At 40.3% G+C, this 16,667-nt stretch overlaps 1 protein-coding gene across 6 annotated transcripts in view; it reads left to right on the top strand.

The window, feature by feature from the left end:
- The window catches only part of AGAP1 (ArfGAP with GTPase domain, ankyrin repeat and PH domain 1), a 361,585-nt gene that overhangs the window by 242,565 nt on the left and 102,353 nt on the right, over nt 1–16,667 (top strand). For 5 of the 6 annotated variants that reach the window (XM_035331711.1, XM_035331712.1, XM_035331708.1 and 2 more), the window contains one exon: nt 6,745–6,906. The exons of the other annotated variant lie outside the window; for it this stretch is intronic. In XM_035331711.1, the coding sequence (XP_035187602.1) occupies nt 6,745–6,906 (162 nt within the window). The remainder of the gene's footprint in view (nt 1–6,744; nt 6,907–16,667) is intronic. 6 annotated transcript variants of the gene reach the window in all.

The raw sequence follows: 16,667 nt of genomic DNA on the forward strand, positions 1-16,667 counted from the left end.
ATATGTAGTATACTTGCAACATAAATTGACCCAACATGATTTGAAACAATTAACCCTCTGATATCAAGAGTCAGGATTTCCTGACCCACAACTCTAATGTATTTTTCATTAGTTCTAACAGCTGGTGAGCAGAGCCCTCTGGCCTTCAGAGGTTTATTTCTTTTTTGGAAGAGAAACTCATAGTGAACATGAAGAGCAGAACACAAAACATGGCCGTGGTGAAAGCGTAGCAATAGGCTGGTTCATCTGATTTAGTCTTTCTCTGCATCTGTGCAGCCATTCCCTGCAGGTCTCATATGCTGTGGCTTCATGAAAAATACAGTTCTGCCTCACAACTCTATCAGTGTCTGCTCATTTCAAATTTCTGAACAAAGCTCCTTGCAACTCGGTGAGCTGTTTGGGAGTCGATGGGAAATCACAAATATGTATGCAGCAATGGGTGGAGATCACCTGCATGTATTTAAGACACTTTTATCTCACTTTTTACGGTACGGTTGTGAATTATATTCATTCTGCATTTGTAATTACTGGGCGGCATAGTTGGTGAAGGCTTAAAGTGATGTGTCCATTAAAATAACCTGTGCTGCCCAGTGATGATTCACTATATTATTTTTGTTAAGTTGAAATACAGCAAAAGAGGAAATCGCTAAAATGCTGTCCACTGTGCTGTTCTATTACAAGAGCAACGTGACAAAGGGGAATGGTCTTAAACTAAAAGAGGATAGATTTAGATCAGACATTAGGAGGAAATGTTTTGCTGTAAGGGTGGTGAGGCCCTGCCCCAGGCTGCCCAGAGAAGCTGTGGGTGCCCCATCCCTGGAGGTGTTCAAGACCAGGCTGGATGGGGCTTTGGGCAACCTGGTCTGGTGTGTGGTGTCCCTGCCTATGGCAGAGGGGTTGGAACCAGATGGGCTTTAAGGGCCCTTCCAACCCAAACTGTTCTGTGACAAAAACCCTGAATGTTTTTTATTCTTCTTGGGCAAGTTACTGAATGAATGCACGTAAAATAAAGTTTATGATAAACCTTATTTATTATATGTTTTCATTAAAGGTGCTGTATTTTACAAAATTTTATCTTTGGGGTTTTACTTACTAATATGCACCTGACACCTGGTATGGTCCTGCATTTGTATAAATTATTTTCTTGATGTTTCTAATTATTATCTGACTTTGTCCTTATGGTCCGTTGTTCTGTAGATATGAAACAGTAGTTCAACTGTGTATGAATCACAGAATCAGGGAATGGTTTGGGTTGGCAGGGACGTCAAAGCCCACCCAGCCTTCTGGAGCCTTCTCCTGCCCAGGCTGACTCCACCAGCTCCCTCAGCCTGGCTCTGTAGGAGAGGTGCTCCAGCCTCTGCCCATCCTCCTGGCCTCTTCTGGCCCTGCTTCCACAGCCCCACGTCCTGCTAGTGCTGGGGCCCGGAGCTGAGCATGGTGCTGCTGGGGGGGTCTCACAGGAGAAAAGCCAAAGTCCCAGCACAGGAAAATGAGATAGGTTCTGCCCCCAGTGTGTTTCCATCAGCCTCTCAGTTTGTACGTACGTGCACACATACGCGTTTGTCTGCTTAATTCTTCTTACGCTGAGTCCATTGTCTTGACTTGCTGTTTGTGGCTATTTACGCTGAATAGATGGATTAAAAAAAAATAAAATTTTGTATGAGCACACTGACTTTTCTCAAAGGCTCTTTTACTGAGCATTGAACAAAACTGAAAATTACCTCGAATCTTAATTTGGGTGGTTTTTGTAGAGCTTAATTGTTTGAACATTTTGTAAGCGTGATCATAACAGGGTATTTTATAATATCAGAAAAGATAGTTTTAATAAAGCTGTCTAGAGCTAGAAAAAGGAACTCTTCCTTTGATGCTCCTTTGGTAGATGAAAACATTTTTGTTCAATAGGAGACCAGCATCTTTTTTTTGCTCATTTGAGACCAGTTCTGGCAACATACTGATATTCATTCAAATATAAATGCCATATTCACTTTGAAATGCAAATTGTTTAAAGAAAAATAGCATATGGTAGAGGTAAGTACCTTTTCAAATCAGCTCCTACACTTTAGGGATGTGAGTACAGCTAAAATTATTCTTTGGAAAGAATCTGGAGCCTTTGACACATTGAAGCTTGAACTAATCAAGGCTTCCCAGTAAGCATATACACATATCCATATCAAGGAAACAGTGCTGAGAATACATGGATTAGCATAGTAATTTAACTGCCCCCTGCTAATCAACTTAAGCAACCAGCTGATGCATATATGATGTATTTGAAGAGGCACTCTTTCAGAACTCCAGAGTGGGCCAGGTAGCTGACCATGGGTTTCATGGCAATGTTGAGATATGTATTTATATCCATCTGTGTACATATAGGTAGATGTAAACAGATATGCATGTGTGTATATACATGTACGGATGGGGAAGACAACAGATGCAGAATGCATTGTCATAGCTGGTAAGAGCCTAACATGAAGGCTGGATATATCTACAGGGCTTGCCTTCCAGTGAGTATTGTTGCTCTCCTATTTTTAACTTGTCTGCTAAAAGGCTGAGACAAATTCTGCTGTTGAAGCTTCATCTTGAAGCAAAAACAAGGGACAGTTGCTATGTGGAGGCGAGGACTGGGGTTTTCCTGGTAAAGAAGGAAAAGCCCATAGGACTGTTTGTAAAAGCATTAAGAAAAGCAGGAAGAGCATGAGCACCAGTTGACTTCCAGTAGCCTTTGTTTGGGTGTGACAGCATGCATTACTGCATACTCCTGTGGTGGAATACATGTCTTGGGCATGCTGCAATTAGATTGAGAAAAGGGAAGAAATAGCAATAGATTGGGAAATTATGATTTTTAAATAAGGTTGCAACTACAAGTTTGTGCTAGAGCTGAACCCATTTTGGTGGAGCAGGGAGGGGACCTGCTCTAGGTGTATTCTGTAAATCAGCCTTTCTGATGTTTGCCTATGGATCCTGACTTGCGTAGTCTGATGCATTGAGAAAAGATCTTACAGCGTGTGAAAAAAGTGAAATTTAACTTTGAATAAAAGGTATCACAGGGGGCAATCTGGTAGCAGGGTTATCAGGTGGTGGCAGCAGAAAGAGCTGAGTTGGGTTTTATCATGTATCACTGAGGTATAAACAATGGGACTTGACAGCTATTTCTTGCTAACAGTTCGTAGCTTTCACAAATACAAAGTGAAAAAAAGAATTCCCATTTGGTTTGTAGTTTCTCAACAGATGAATGTCATAACCTGAGCTGCAGTGTTTCAGGAGATGGCATTAAGGCAAAAGTAAAGCGCTTGGTGCTGCCGTGATGATGTGTAAGTCTTAGTGTTATGCCAGCTGTCCTTTTAAAGTTTTGTTTTTGCATCATAGTCAGAAAGCGACTGGATGCTTTGATTAAAACCAAAAATTTGTGAACTGGACAAAAGCTGTCAACATACCAACGTTGTTGGTCTCTGCAATTCAGCCACCCAGCACAGAATAACGGTGATGTGTCAGGCAGAGATATCCAGTAATTGTTTTCTGTTTTCCCATGATACCTAGGAAATGCTCCATCTCAGCTTTCACATCCCAGTTTTCTCCTTCATGATCTTTGTTACAAAGATTCTCTTTCAGGAATTCATCAGATGTAGCTCCCTGTTTTACTAGGCGCAGAATGAAAGATAGCTACAGGCTAAAAGTGCGCTTTTCTCTTCTGTCTGGCAGGGTAGATGCCATTTGTCAGGCACTTGATGGGAGGAGGAGGCTTGTGTGTGTTTCTCAATAGGAAACCTAATTGTTTGTGAAAAATAAGTTGTTTCCAAAGCCATTTACCAGTAATACTCTGAAGGTGCCGCAGCAAAAATAAAGCAAAGAGTTCGGATTAATCTGCCACATAATTGTCACCCGTAAATTCGATTTGGTAAACTCAGTCAGTTGAGTTAATTGCAAAGTGAAAGGCTAATAAACAAATTCAGAAACAAGACCAGAATAAAGTTGGTAACTTTTCTGTAAGCTCATTTAAAAATAATTAAATAAAGGATCTGTAGGGATCTCTTGTCTTAAGTTTTCATCAGAGGACCACAAGACATCAAGAAAAGGAATAGAAGTCATTTTTCTGCTTAAATGTATCAAGGTGCAAATTATTCAAAGTATTTTGAATCAAATGGGAAAGCAGAGTAGCTTCTGAGCTTGAAAAGCTCGTTTTGTTTTGACCTTGAGATGGAAGAAAAATGAGAAGACAGTTTAGTCATTCACAGAGCCCTGCAAACGTTGGTTGACAGGAGCTCTGGAGATATCCCTGCTGTCCTCTTGCCTGAAGCACGGTTGTTACCAGTGCTGGGTGGGTTCAGCTGTGGTTTTTTGTAGCTGAGCTTTGGAAATCTGCAAGGACAGAGATCCCCCAGCTGCTTTCAGCAGCCTGCTCCACTGCTGCATTTGCACTTCCAAGCTGCAGAGTCGCTGCTGCCTTTTGTCATCTCCCACTGCCTAGCATTTGGCTCCCTCGTGTTTGTAAGTTTCTTTCTGGTAGCAGTAGGTGACTAGGAGATCAGCCATTCACCTCCTGCTCACCAGGCTAACCAGCTCAGCTCCTACAGCATGTGTAGGCCTTGCATTACTAGAACTGTGACCATCTTGACAGTTCTTTGCTGGATCTTTTCTTGTTTCCTTGGCCTCTTGAACTGGGGGACCCGTGACTGAGGACAGTATTTGAAATGCCAGTCACGGTGTGCCCAGCTCAAAATGCAAAATGTCAACTAGCATTTCCATTTTCTATTGCAACTTTAAAATACTGAGCTATAATTTGAACCTCTGCTTTGTGTGCTTTGTGCTTCTCTTTCTGTAGGCCTGGTTTCTTTGGTAAACTTGTTCTGGACAACTTGTTTTTTGTTTCAGAAGGTCCTAAAACACCAGCCTAAGCGAATTGCTTTCAGTTGATGAGTTGAGCACACAGTGTCCTGAAGGGGACCAGTTGGAAGCATGATTTTTTTCCAGTTTGGCAGATGACATTCTGATCATGGAGTTCTTGTGAACAAAAGAGTTACCTGGAGAAGGTGATTATAGAGGGAATACGTGCCAGTGGCTAAAGTGGCACTGCCCAACACAGTTCCAAAATCCACCTTAGACTTGGTGTAATTGAGCATATCATTTTAGTATCTCTGTATGTGTTTCACATCTACAAAATAGAGATTGCTGAAGTTCCTGAGACAGAAGTACACTCAAGACTCATGCGGACAGATACTGTAAGAGATGGATCTGTGTTAAGGGCTAGAGTTGAGATTTAGTCGTGGGAAAAGGAGGGAGAGAAAGGGACAATTATGCCAACTCTAATAAACACAAAGTAGTTCACTAAGCTCTGCTGTCTTCCCAAAGGCTGCTCTGGGAAAAGACATAATGATAGAACTGGGAGTCAGGAGATCTGGGTTTTATTTTCATGTCTGCCACAATCTTCCTTTGTGGCCCTGGGTCATTTAACCTCTGAAAAATGGGGGAAATGATAGCAGATAATTAACAACCTCACAGGAGCATTGAAAATTAATTCATTAATTTTTCTGAACTCATCAGTAGAAGGTGCAATGGAAATCCAAAGTGTTATAGTATCTTATAAAATTGTGTCTGTTTCTTTCTCTTTGCATATATTTTAAGAGTATTCTTAAAACCATGTAAGACCTGTGGGGTGTCTTCTGAGAGCAGTCTCTGAAATTCAGCAGTGCCTGATGCCCTTAGGAAGATCCTGCCATGAAGAATGGAACTAGCATTGTAAAACACTTGTATTTTTATAATATGCAACTTCTGTGCCAAGAATGGAGTAAAAGGTGGTCACAAACACAAACTGTAGTGCAGACTTTATTTTGCCAATGTCAAGTTTTGAGTAAGACTACCAGAAGTCTGTTTCTGGAAAAGTTTCATTCATTTCGACTGATTCAGTAAAATCACATTTCACATGTTTTATGGGGAGAAAACTGTTCCTGTTGCACTCCTCCATGCTACCCAGCATTTTATGGTCTTAGCCCTTATGGACTGTGAAAATACTAAAATTGTGTCTAGTGTTAACTCTTTAACACAGTTTTCCTTTGTATCTCACCTTTTGTGTATTAAGCTGTCGGAATTGTGAAAGGTGCATTTCTGTGGGCCAAGACATGGGAATTATATTCACAGTCTATGGAAGGAGTCTCTGAGGTGTACTTTTTGTGTCACGATGCTGCCTTAAGATTAAAAAATCTGGAGAAGTTTTTTGCTTGGTCTTGCAATAGTAGTAGTTACTTGCTTGCCATTCCTGTATCATGGCTTAGGGGACATAATTATTTGAAATTTTATTTAGAGTTAGATTGTTTTAAGCTCGTCAGGTTGAGCGGTTTTCTCATTTTGGTTGCTAGTGTCAGCAGTGAATCAGGGAAGAATTTCTTTTCCATGCTCAGTCTGTCTTTTGTGTTATACCTGTAACAGTGGAGAACCTATACAAAATGTCTGCTGGCAGGGTTGTCAAAGCTTGTGTTTTCCAGTAGATGAATGAACAGAATGAGCTGAAATCTGGAAAATTTAGGCTATTTTTTTGTCAGAAGTATCTGGTGAGCTTTGAGTGGGCTGCTGAAATCTGTGGTGCCCCAAGCTGGTCTCTGGACTGTTGTCTTCAGAGTTTCAGGGAGAGCTGCGCTGGTTTTTGTGTTGGTTAAGTACTTTCTTTTTCTGCTCTGTTAAGATGCACCCATCCATCTTCATGTAAATCAATTTTATCTTCTCTATTGACACGATTTGTTTTCCATTTATGTCTAGGGAACGTGACTACTAGCACATCTGTGTCTCAGATGGCCAGTGGGATCAGTCTAGTCTCCTTCAACAGTCGTCCGGATGGTATGCATCAGCGCTCTTACTCGGTCTCCAGTGCAGATCAGTGGAGTGAGGCAACAGTCATTGCAAACTCTGGCATTAGCAGTGGTAAGAAACCTGGAGCTTGTGGGGGTTGTCTGCTTTGGGGTGAAGGGAATTTGGTGTTTTGCAGTTAAAAGAATAAAACCAAACAAAACTGATGGTGTTCACGCAGATGTTCTGTTGGAAGCCAGACTCCTAGCATCTGAGAGGAAAAGGAGATATTACGTGAAAGAACAGATTGATATTTTTTCAGTGGGAATGACTAATGTAATTATAATAATGCTCAATTTTAATTTCAGGTATATAATGTAGGTTGTTCACTTTGTATTCTTATTTGCTTATTCTGCGTGGTAGGTATTAGCAGTAAATTATCCTGCACTTCTTTTCAGTGGTGTGTTTTCACTGTGGTCTTGCTTTAAAGGATGTGAATGACTGGCATGCTTTTTTTTAAAATTCCTTTTAGTATTTTCTCTGTGGAGTGTTTAACACCATTAAAAGGAGTAAACACTGTTCTGGGTGGCGTTTTGCAATGATAGCAACAGTGAGATAGAAGGAGGTGTCCTTTTTAAAGGATATATAGGATAGTTTAAAAAACGTGTATATATATATATATACACATCTGGCCTCAGTGGGGGACAGGGGAGGACAGAGGGGCAGTGCAGTGCAGTTCACGTGCCGCTGGCCTGCTCAACAGAAATTTGGACAGCCCTGGGGCAACCATGGCAGGTGGGCTGGGACTGGAGAGCTGCTGTTGGGGTATACTGAGGCACGTGGGTCTGTGAGCATGGGGTTTGTGATGGGCAGTCACAGAAACCATGGAAAGCTCGTGAAACAGAGGGTAACAGGTGGAAAGGAGATGTGCATGAGAGCACTGAGAAGGATTTGAGAGAGATTATAGATAACATGGGGGAAAAAAGTATGGAAGGAGGAAAGGAAAGTATGTAAGAAGGAGGGAAAAGCTCGTGGTTGTGCCAAAAATACTAAGATTTGCGGGAGTATGAGAACTATTTGATGTATCGCGTATGTACCTGTATGCTGTGTAAGGTTTGTGTCTGACTATAGCCCTCTCTGGGAGGATTTAAGCAGCTTTGGACAGCTTTTCAGTGCCGCCTTCTGAAAACAGAGTGTAAAATCTTGGCCACCTCAGCTCCCAAGTTCGTAGTTGCTTAAGCACAGCTGTTTCTGGAGCTCTCAACTTGTGACCAGCATCTTCAGGAGCATGGTGTTTGCATCAGAATGATACAGATTTTGATCAAGAGGTTTCTAAAGCCATCATCCTGTACTTCAGCCTACATGACAGCAAGAAATGCTTCTAAGCAGAGTGATAAAATTCAATGGTATGGTTCACTTCTGTGTTCACCCAACTTACCTGTTTCTTTGGAAACTGGTTAGTCTCCTAGGGCAATCAGCATTCTCCTTCTTCAGCTTGTTTTTCTTCCAGCAAGGAGAGTATTTTCTCTTTTACCCTGTGCTAATGTACACAGCCCTTTAGACTAAACTAGTTTCAGTTAAGGCTGTATACTCTACTCTCTTCTCCCAAGCTGCTTTGTTATTTTAGCCTACCTCAGTTCTACCTTCCTTTTAAAAGGTTATACCAGACCTTCAGCTTTTTTGTGCCCTTCTTTTATACTGTTGCTCTTCAAAGAAAAGTTGCAGAACATTGTATGTTTTCACTGGAATGAAGGCAAGTGACAGACAAGATTTAGTGTCTGGTCTTCTACACCTGCCGTGCCTCCGGACAGGTGAGCAGGTACTGGCCCCTAGCCAGCTGTGGAAACTGAGGCTGCAGAGGGACTCCTTCAAATGCAGAATTCAGTGACTTCCTAGAAGTGCCATGTAATTAATATGTTGAAAAGTAGAAAAACAGCATAAATACCAGCTTATTCCCGTTCCCTTACTTTGTAATGCTGTTTCTACTTTCGAAAGATTTTCTGGACTTGTCTTTTGCTCCTGGTGCCATACTACAGTTAGCTGTAAATTACTGGTGAAGGGAACCTATTCTCCTACACAATCTCTGTACTCCAGATAGATGCAGTACCTTTTTGTGACTTAACGTTCATATGTGATTACTTCTGGATCAAAAGAGATGACAGCTGGAATTATCTATGAAATATTTATTCAAAAAATGAAGGTGACTAGTGGGTAGTTATGAATTAGCCTGACTTAATTTCTTGCAGAGATTCTACTTCTTAGAAATAAGGAAAAGTTGCTTTATTTTCATACGTGGGGGAAATTGTGCTAATAGTGATTTTTAGGCAACTAAATTCCAGCATAAACAGAAGTATTGTAATAAAACTGCTGCAAAACATCAAGAATAATTCATTTCTATCAGTGTATCATCTTTCAGTAAGCTCATAGATGTGTCCTTTATGCTGGCAAGTTGACGCATGAAAAACCCTTTTTAATTTCAGGGTTTTTTTCTCCATTAAAAGATTTTGAATTTTAGTCATAAAAAGATAATACTGTGAAAGCAGCAGGTATGGAGAGAAGCTAAGCATCTTTTGGAATTCAAATGCCAATGTACTGGAGGATATGTCTGCTTATTGTCACATGGTTTTATTGTAGACAAAATAACATATTGGGATTCAATTTTTCTCTGCACCTTTTTTTTTTCCACATTAAATTAATACTTTGTGTGGCTCTGGAGAACTTTTCAAAGTCTTCCGAACCAGACCTTTGGTTTCCTGGGGCTTCTGTCTTTCAAGCAGCTGTGAACATCTCCTAATTAGATAAATTACTTTGTAGTGGGCAGAGCCACAAAACAGGAGGTGCTGGATAAATTAAAGGGGAAAAATAGAAAAATCCATTCTCTGAAATGGAATGCCCCACTGCTTTATGACTATTACTGTTGTAAGGTTTTACATTTAAGTACCTGAGGTTTAAAATTAAATGTCTAATATAATTTGGCACTGGTAACATGAAGCCTGTGACTGCCCTCAGAGAAAATCTAGACAGCATAGTTCGGTGTTTCAAATTGCTGTCTGCTTGATAGTGAGCGCACCATGCGATTGGGTCACTATTTAGCTAAATACCACACGCTGTTCAGCATAATTTTAAATTCAGTAACATATTTGTCTTAAAACTTAGAAATTTAAAAAGACTGTTCCAGCAGTACATGAAAAATTAATGCTTTTTACATTTTTTTCTTACTCTTGTAAGTACTTGACAGAAGTAATTTTAGCAGCAAGAGAGAATAAAAACTGGGGGCAGTAAATCCCTGTCCAGGAACCTCTTGTGTGGATTCTTTATGGACCCAGAATTGATCTACATGTCAGATCCTGATGTAGTTTAAACTGTTTATCACCCTAATGGTGGTAGAGAGACCATGAACATCAACTTATAATCCTCCATGAAAGAAATTGGTGTTTGCAGTCAATGAAGGAGCAGCTTAGCTTTATTGATAGATTTAGAACAATTACTGCAGCTGCAACTATTGGCTGATAGGTTTTCCTGGGTCGGATTGGAAGCCTGCCATTTTTTTTATTTTTTTTTATTTTTTTGATAAATCTTGATGGATAATTTTTTCACCAGGAATTCTCTATTGTTGCTCTCTGCTGGGGAATAACAGGGTCGTCTGGTCCCAGGAGAGCCATTTGTAATCTGCTCAGGTGTCAAAGTTTGGTTCAAGACAAGGTATTTCTGTGTTACAGATGTGCCTTTGTGGCACACCTCTTAGGTCTCTTGATCAGTATAGGAAAGAAATGTACATCTGCATGATTCCTCTTCTGCACATTCAGCTCTTAGTTTATTCCTTACATTCTGTTTGTTTCGCAAGCTTTCTTAGCTAGAAAAAGCAGGGCTATTCCAAGGAATCTTGGAAATGCTGCCCAGGGATACTGCCATGAAGCATCTGAAAGTTGAGCAGAAAACAGCTTTCCAATGGAAAATAAACCTAATGATTAATACTAACTAATGATGTTGCTGCCATTAATGAACGATGGTGCTGTCTGTCCTTCAGTCTTTACAGTTTGCACATCTTTTTAAAGAACTTGAAGGACAGGTCCTCAAACTTAGCAGCAGTGCGGTTTTGGTTTTGTTTTTTTTTTGTTTGTTTGTTTGTTTTGGTGGCTTTTTTTTTTAATGGAAGAAACCACAGCCAGCTGTATTAGATAGCAAAAAATTAAATTCACAAGACTTAACTCACAGAAAACTGAGGATGAAGAATTAGCATATTCATTCTCTTTTCAAATGTTAAGGTTTTTGGTTTGGCTTTTGAGACTGTGCCCTGAGAAATACCAGAGTCAAGAATTTCCTTCTTTAGAGATACAGTCTTAAGTGTTTTGCATGGGACGGGGATTTCTTTACTCTGGACTTCCAAACTCTCCTTTGAATTCCAGCATGATATAAAATTCTGCAGATATAAAATAAATCAAATATGTATTTAAATATCATCCACTTAGGTTTTATCACTATACGATTGCTTCTACAGGCCATTTGATCTCTGCTGTAATTTATATAAATTGTAATACCTGGTGTCTTTTCAGTTTCTAACAGTTTGATGTTAGGGTTTATTAATGTGAAATTGAGTTCTCACTGTGCCATGGGGTATGAGAGGTCATTGGAGTGTTTATATTAATGCAGACCTTACAACTTGCCTTACTTTTCTGATCATAAGCATTTGGAATGATTAAATGGGGGAGTCTTGTGCTGTACATTGTCCTAACACTTCCATTTCAAAACTGAACCAGAAAGCATGTTTTAGAGTTGTTTGAATTCAATAGGCAAGTTCTTGACTAGGATAAATTACATAATTTCAAATACATTTATAGAATTTCAGAATTGTGTTAAGTGGATATAAATGGCTGAGGCTGAAAAAGCTTTTTCATCCTTCTTAAAGAGGAAATAATTAACTGAAAAGCAAATATAAAGAATTTTTCTCATTTTTCTAGCTGCTCTAGAGCTGCTCTGGTGTTCCCTGCAGTTTGTTAATATGTAATACTGTAAAATTCACCACATATAAGGAAGTATACTTGCAAGGGGTTTACATTGCCTTCAGGAAAAGAAAGGAAAAAGGAACTTTCATATACTTTTTACGCCCTTTTGCGATCAACAAACGAATCACTTCAGGGTAAACCCTGCTAACAACCACATAAACCTATTGCCTTTACTTTCTAACGTGCCTTGAGGAAACCTGGGTTTTAAAGGACTGCTTTTTTAGCAATTTCAGAAAATTGGCCCTTTCAGCCTGAAGTTTCATACTCAGAAAGTTCCAGGATCACACTCCAGGTGACATCCTTGACAAGCTCTTACCTGAAGCACCTCAGTCAAGCAGAGGGATTGCAAAATCAGTGTCTGTGCCTTTACTCAGTCTCGAGAGGGAATAGGAAACTGTTTTCTCACAGCTGCTGTGGCACCTTCTCCCCAATTAGCTGTGGCTAATAATGTGTGGCAAGAATTATCCTGCAGGACTTCAGGTTTGACTGATTTTAGTTTATACACAGGAAGATGCAGTTTTGTGACCAGTGGTTCCCCAAAATAATGTAAGGCATGCTGGGAAGAGTAAGTACAGAGTGTGGGTGTGACAAATAAGTTCGTTAAAGTAATAAGTTGATTTCTAACTTCATCTTTGGTTTCAAAGCCTATTACAAGTTGCTGTACTTCACTCTTGAGGAAGAGGACAGGAATCTTCCTATTGTGTTTTCCTGGTCAAAGAAATTTGCCCAATTCCCCAAGCGGCCTGCCACCACCGCCTCGTTTAGCCTGGCCCTCACTTGCACAAAATAGGGTTGTTTCTAAGCATCCCGTGCCTCATTCTAAGATCCTCACCATAAAGTGGGTGAGGTAGGGGTCTTGGTGCTCTCCCAGGAGCAAGACATTGGAGCTAGATGTTATTCTGTGGTGGTCCTGTAAGTATGTCATGTGTTGTGTTTCCATTGCAACATGATGAACAGGAGCCTGACGATACCAAAAGCCTCTCTGATATTTAAATAAGAACCTCTAAGACGTGTTTCATGCTAGTTCCTATAACTCTTTAGAGGAGAAGGCAGCCATAACACTTCAGTGGTTGGCTAGAAACAGGAGGTCATCAAGGAAGTGTAAATATTGTCTGACAGACGAAGATTTTGTTGGGAAGGTGGCACGTTGCCTGTGCCCAACCTGAGCTGGAAGGTAAATGGGGAGAGGAAATGTGAATCTTCTGAGATGTGGGCAGATGTCCCTTTTCTCTTTGCAGTGAGCTTTCTTCTCCTAAGAGTGAGGACGAGTTGTCTGAGAAAGGCTTCAGAGCATTAAACCGAATGATGTACCTTGTATTTTCTGGGTACTTACTTATTTGTTGCCCAACTGATGTGCATCAGGAAAACCTGTGCTGTCGTACAGATGAAGAACACTGTGAGGCTGTACCACAGGGAACAGAGGCAAAACCTCTGCAATCCACTCCTCCGGTGCAACGGGGGTTCAGACACTGCTGGCTTGCTTTCTGCTCTCAGAAGCCTTTTACCAGGTTATCCAGGCTGCGGCTGCAGTTCAATGGACCTCAAACTGCAGACGAACCGTTGCCGTTGGGTCCCACTGGACTCCGCATCCAGCACAGAATATATTACTACAAGATGAGCTAAAAGGATGAAATACATGAGAGCAATTCCTCAGTAGCTGTATCTGTGATGAAGGGGGAGAGATGGTGCTGATGCTTTGAGTCATCGGCAGTGAGCCGCTGCTTGCGAAAGGCTTAAACTGAGCTGCACTGTGAGGTTTTAGTTGAAGGATTTGGGGAACATGGGCATTTCTGCACAACTTTGGGTTTGAACTAAATATTTCTGTACTTACTTAGCGGTGCTAGTTAGATACTGAGTTACATTATATCATTTTTTACTGTTCTGCAGCTCTCCAGAAAACCATCTGCTTTTCCTGTTTAAGACCATCTTATTTCCAAGCTCCCCCCACCGTCGATTAAAACATACAGAATTGTTGCATGTTTCAATTACATCCTGTGCTTGGTTCCAAAATGGCAAGAAATGTGAGTTTTCATCTTCAGATAATTTGACATTGGCAACCTCATGCTCATCTTAATCTTGTTCACAGCCTGAAGTGCCAAATGTCTGTCAATAAATTGTTTATGTGACTAAATTAACTTTGTGAGTGGAACTATAAAGCTTTGCTTTTCCCTACTTTTACTTAGGGATGCTTAAATGCATATTTTGCATTTAGTTTAGCTTAGAATTTAAACAGAAGTAGGAATGAATATGGCATGTTCCATCTAATGGGAGGGGAAAAAATCTGGTTGCTGGTGTTGATTAATCTGATGTGATTGTCCAGTTTTGTTCAATGGATCTGTGCTTTTTCTGCCTTCGGCTAGGTTTGATTGTCGCACCTTCTCCTTTTGTCCCCTGTCACTCCCCACCCAAGAGGGGAAAAACAAACAAACCTCAAACCAGAGCGGTTATTTTTGTTATGGAGCATAAACTTTAGCCTGACAGGGTTGGGAGAACAGCAAATGTGCTCTCGATCAGGCTTTAAGCTCCAGCCTCGGAGAATGCTGCACGTTTCTGACCTGTCAGGTGCAGGGTTAGTGTGATGCAGTACTACTCCTGGGATTTAACCATCCCCAAAAGCCAGCACTTAAAAAGTAAGGAGAGGGGATACCTGGCACTGATATCACTGGAAACATGTGGCGCTTTTAAAACTTCAGGTTGTGTTTAAATGTACATCTCCACAGCTGCCTCCTCATCTAACAGCATCTACAAACTGGTTGTCTGTAGCACAGATGCTTGATGTTTGGCAGATACAGCACATAAAAGTCTGTAAAATATACTAAGCTCTCTGTTTCTCTGTATTAGTATCTGTCAGAAGGGAGGGTTAATACTGCAGATGACTGTGCTCCTGTACAAAATGAGTTCTTCATCACGAAAGCAGTCCTGTAATCTCATTTGTATAAAGAGGGAGTTTAATCTTTCAGATATATTTTTTGTTGTTGTTTCTTGTTTAAGATTGCTTTAATCTTAAATGTTTGTAGTTTTGGAATGAGTTTTGCTATGATCTTTCTTGGCAGGTGAGTCACCAGATGGTGTGAGATATACTATCAGCTGTGATTGTTTTTCCCAGTATCTCAGAAATAAATGTGACCTGTGGTCTTAGAGCACTGTAATAGTGACAGAGGCATCAACACATTGACTACATCCAGCAGCAGCAGGAGGACAGATCTTTTGGCAAGAGCTATTGAAAGTTGAAGAGCTGCGTTTGATTTAAGGATGCCTTTACGCATTCGGGAGTGATGTATCTTGATAAATTATAATTGCAAGGAAATAAGTGAATGAGCATGATTCACACAATATCCTACAGGAGCTTTTGAACTTACAAAAACTTTTTTTTTTTTTTTTCTGGAAAATAATATAAAGTCAGAGAGAGATGTTCTCATGTCAACCTATGGGAAAGACATAATACTGCCAATAACACTTCCATATTTTAGGACCTTATAACTAAGACTTAAGAGGGGAAATGAGTAAAATTCCCAGATTAGAGCACTTTTATTTTTCTTAGCCATTTAGTTTTATCTAAATTTTAATAAACTAAATTTATATAATTGCCTAAATTTAAGATTTCTATTACTGTGAAGCTTAGTAATGTTTTAAACAAAGTTGAGAAGGTAAAAGGTTACGTATAGCTACAATTGAAGTAATTCCCAATTTCAGGTTTTTTTATGTCCATACTTTTGAAGTTCAAACAGCTGCTTCTAGTAATTAGACTTCTTGTTTAATGTATGTCCAGAAGCACAGTGCTTTGTTTTGCCAGTATCTGGATGAAGTGTGTGCAAGAAACTCAGAAGATGCTTTTATTTCTTCTCAGGCTTAATGAAGTTTCTGTTCCAATTAACATGAGTGCTTGCCTCATCAAGCATGTCTGTTTGCAGTCTCGGTTTCTTTCCAGTCCAGATCACAGAGCACTGGGTACGGGGATGTTGTGTATACTTTACCTATGGAATCCAACACTTCAAAGCTTCTTCACAGTATGTACAGATCAAGGAGTGAAAGAAGCCTCTGTTAAATCTGATACACATCCCCTTCACAACCTGCTGATTGTTGGGGGACAGCTGAAGCACGGAGGCTCGGACTTCCTGCAGGTGGAAGAGCATCTTCTTTCAAGTCTGCGGGCTGTTCATTTGTTACAGTTGATATAATCCCTTAATTCAGTGATGGTGTGTGCCACCCACAGTCCACATTGATGAGGAGTATCCAGTTTACAGGTCTGTCAGTTGAGGCTGTTTGTGAGTGACTTTTCTGAGGCATGGATTTTGTGAGACCAAAAGAAGGGCCCTGACTTCAGTTATCCTAAACTCTCAAAAGAGCTGGGAAAAGCTGGAAGCAGTGCTTGATAATTAAAAAAAAAAAAAAAAAAAGTTTGTCAATAACATTTGTATCCTCCGACCTATACAAGGGAACAAGGACGTAGCTTTATGTGAAGAGCAAGATGTATTTTCCTTTTCAGCTACAGCCTGTTGTAGAAGCACAATGTTTGTTTTTGCCTTTAAGAGTATCGTTGGTGTTGCTGTTATTACTTCTTGTCCTTTCTGGTGCTTGTGGCATGCATTACCAAGAGAGCCGTAGCCTTTTCCTACCTAGCATGAAGTACTTAGCTGCCTATTTAGAATATGGCAGTTGTTCAGCTTAAGTTGGAAAATGTTATTAGTAAAAGTCTTTTGCCTTTTCCAAAACGCTGATATTTGGGCTTGTCACAGAAGTCCTGTGGACTGACAGTTGAGAGTTTCCTGATCTCTTCTCAATTACCAGTGACTGGTTTTGATGCTTGAAGTTATCCACAGGTTTTGCAGACTGAAGGTTAAAGTATAAGGCCAGAGCCAGAATACATGGCTCTTTTTCTGGCTCTGAGCATTT

The sequence above is a fragment of the Oxyura jamaicensis genome, chromosome 7 (genome assembly GCF_011077185.1).
Source record: "Oxyura jamaicensis isolate SHBP4307 breed ruddy duck chromosome 7, BPBGC_Ojam_1.0, whole genome shotgun sequence".
Taxonomy (NCBI): domain Eukaryota; kingdom Metazoa; phylum Chordata; class Aves; order Anseriformes; family Anatidae; genus Oxyura; species Oxyura jamaicensis.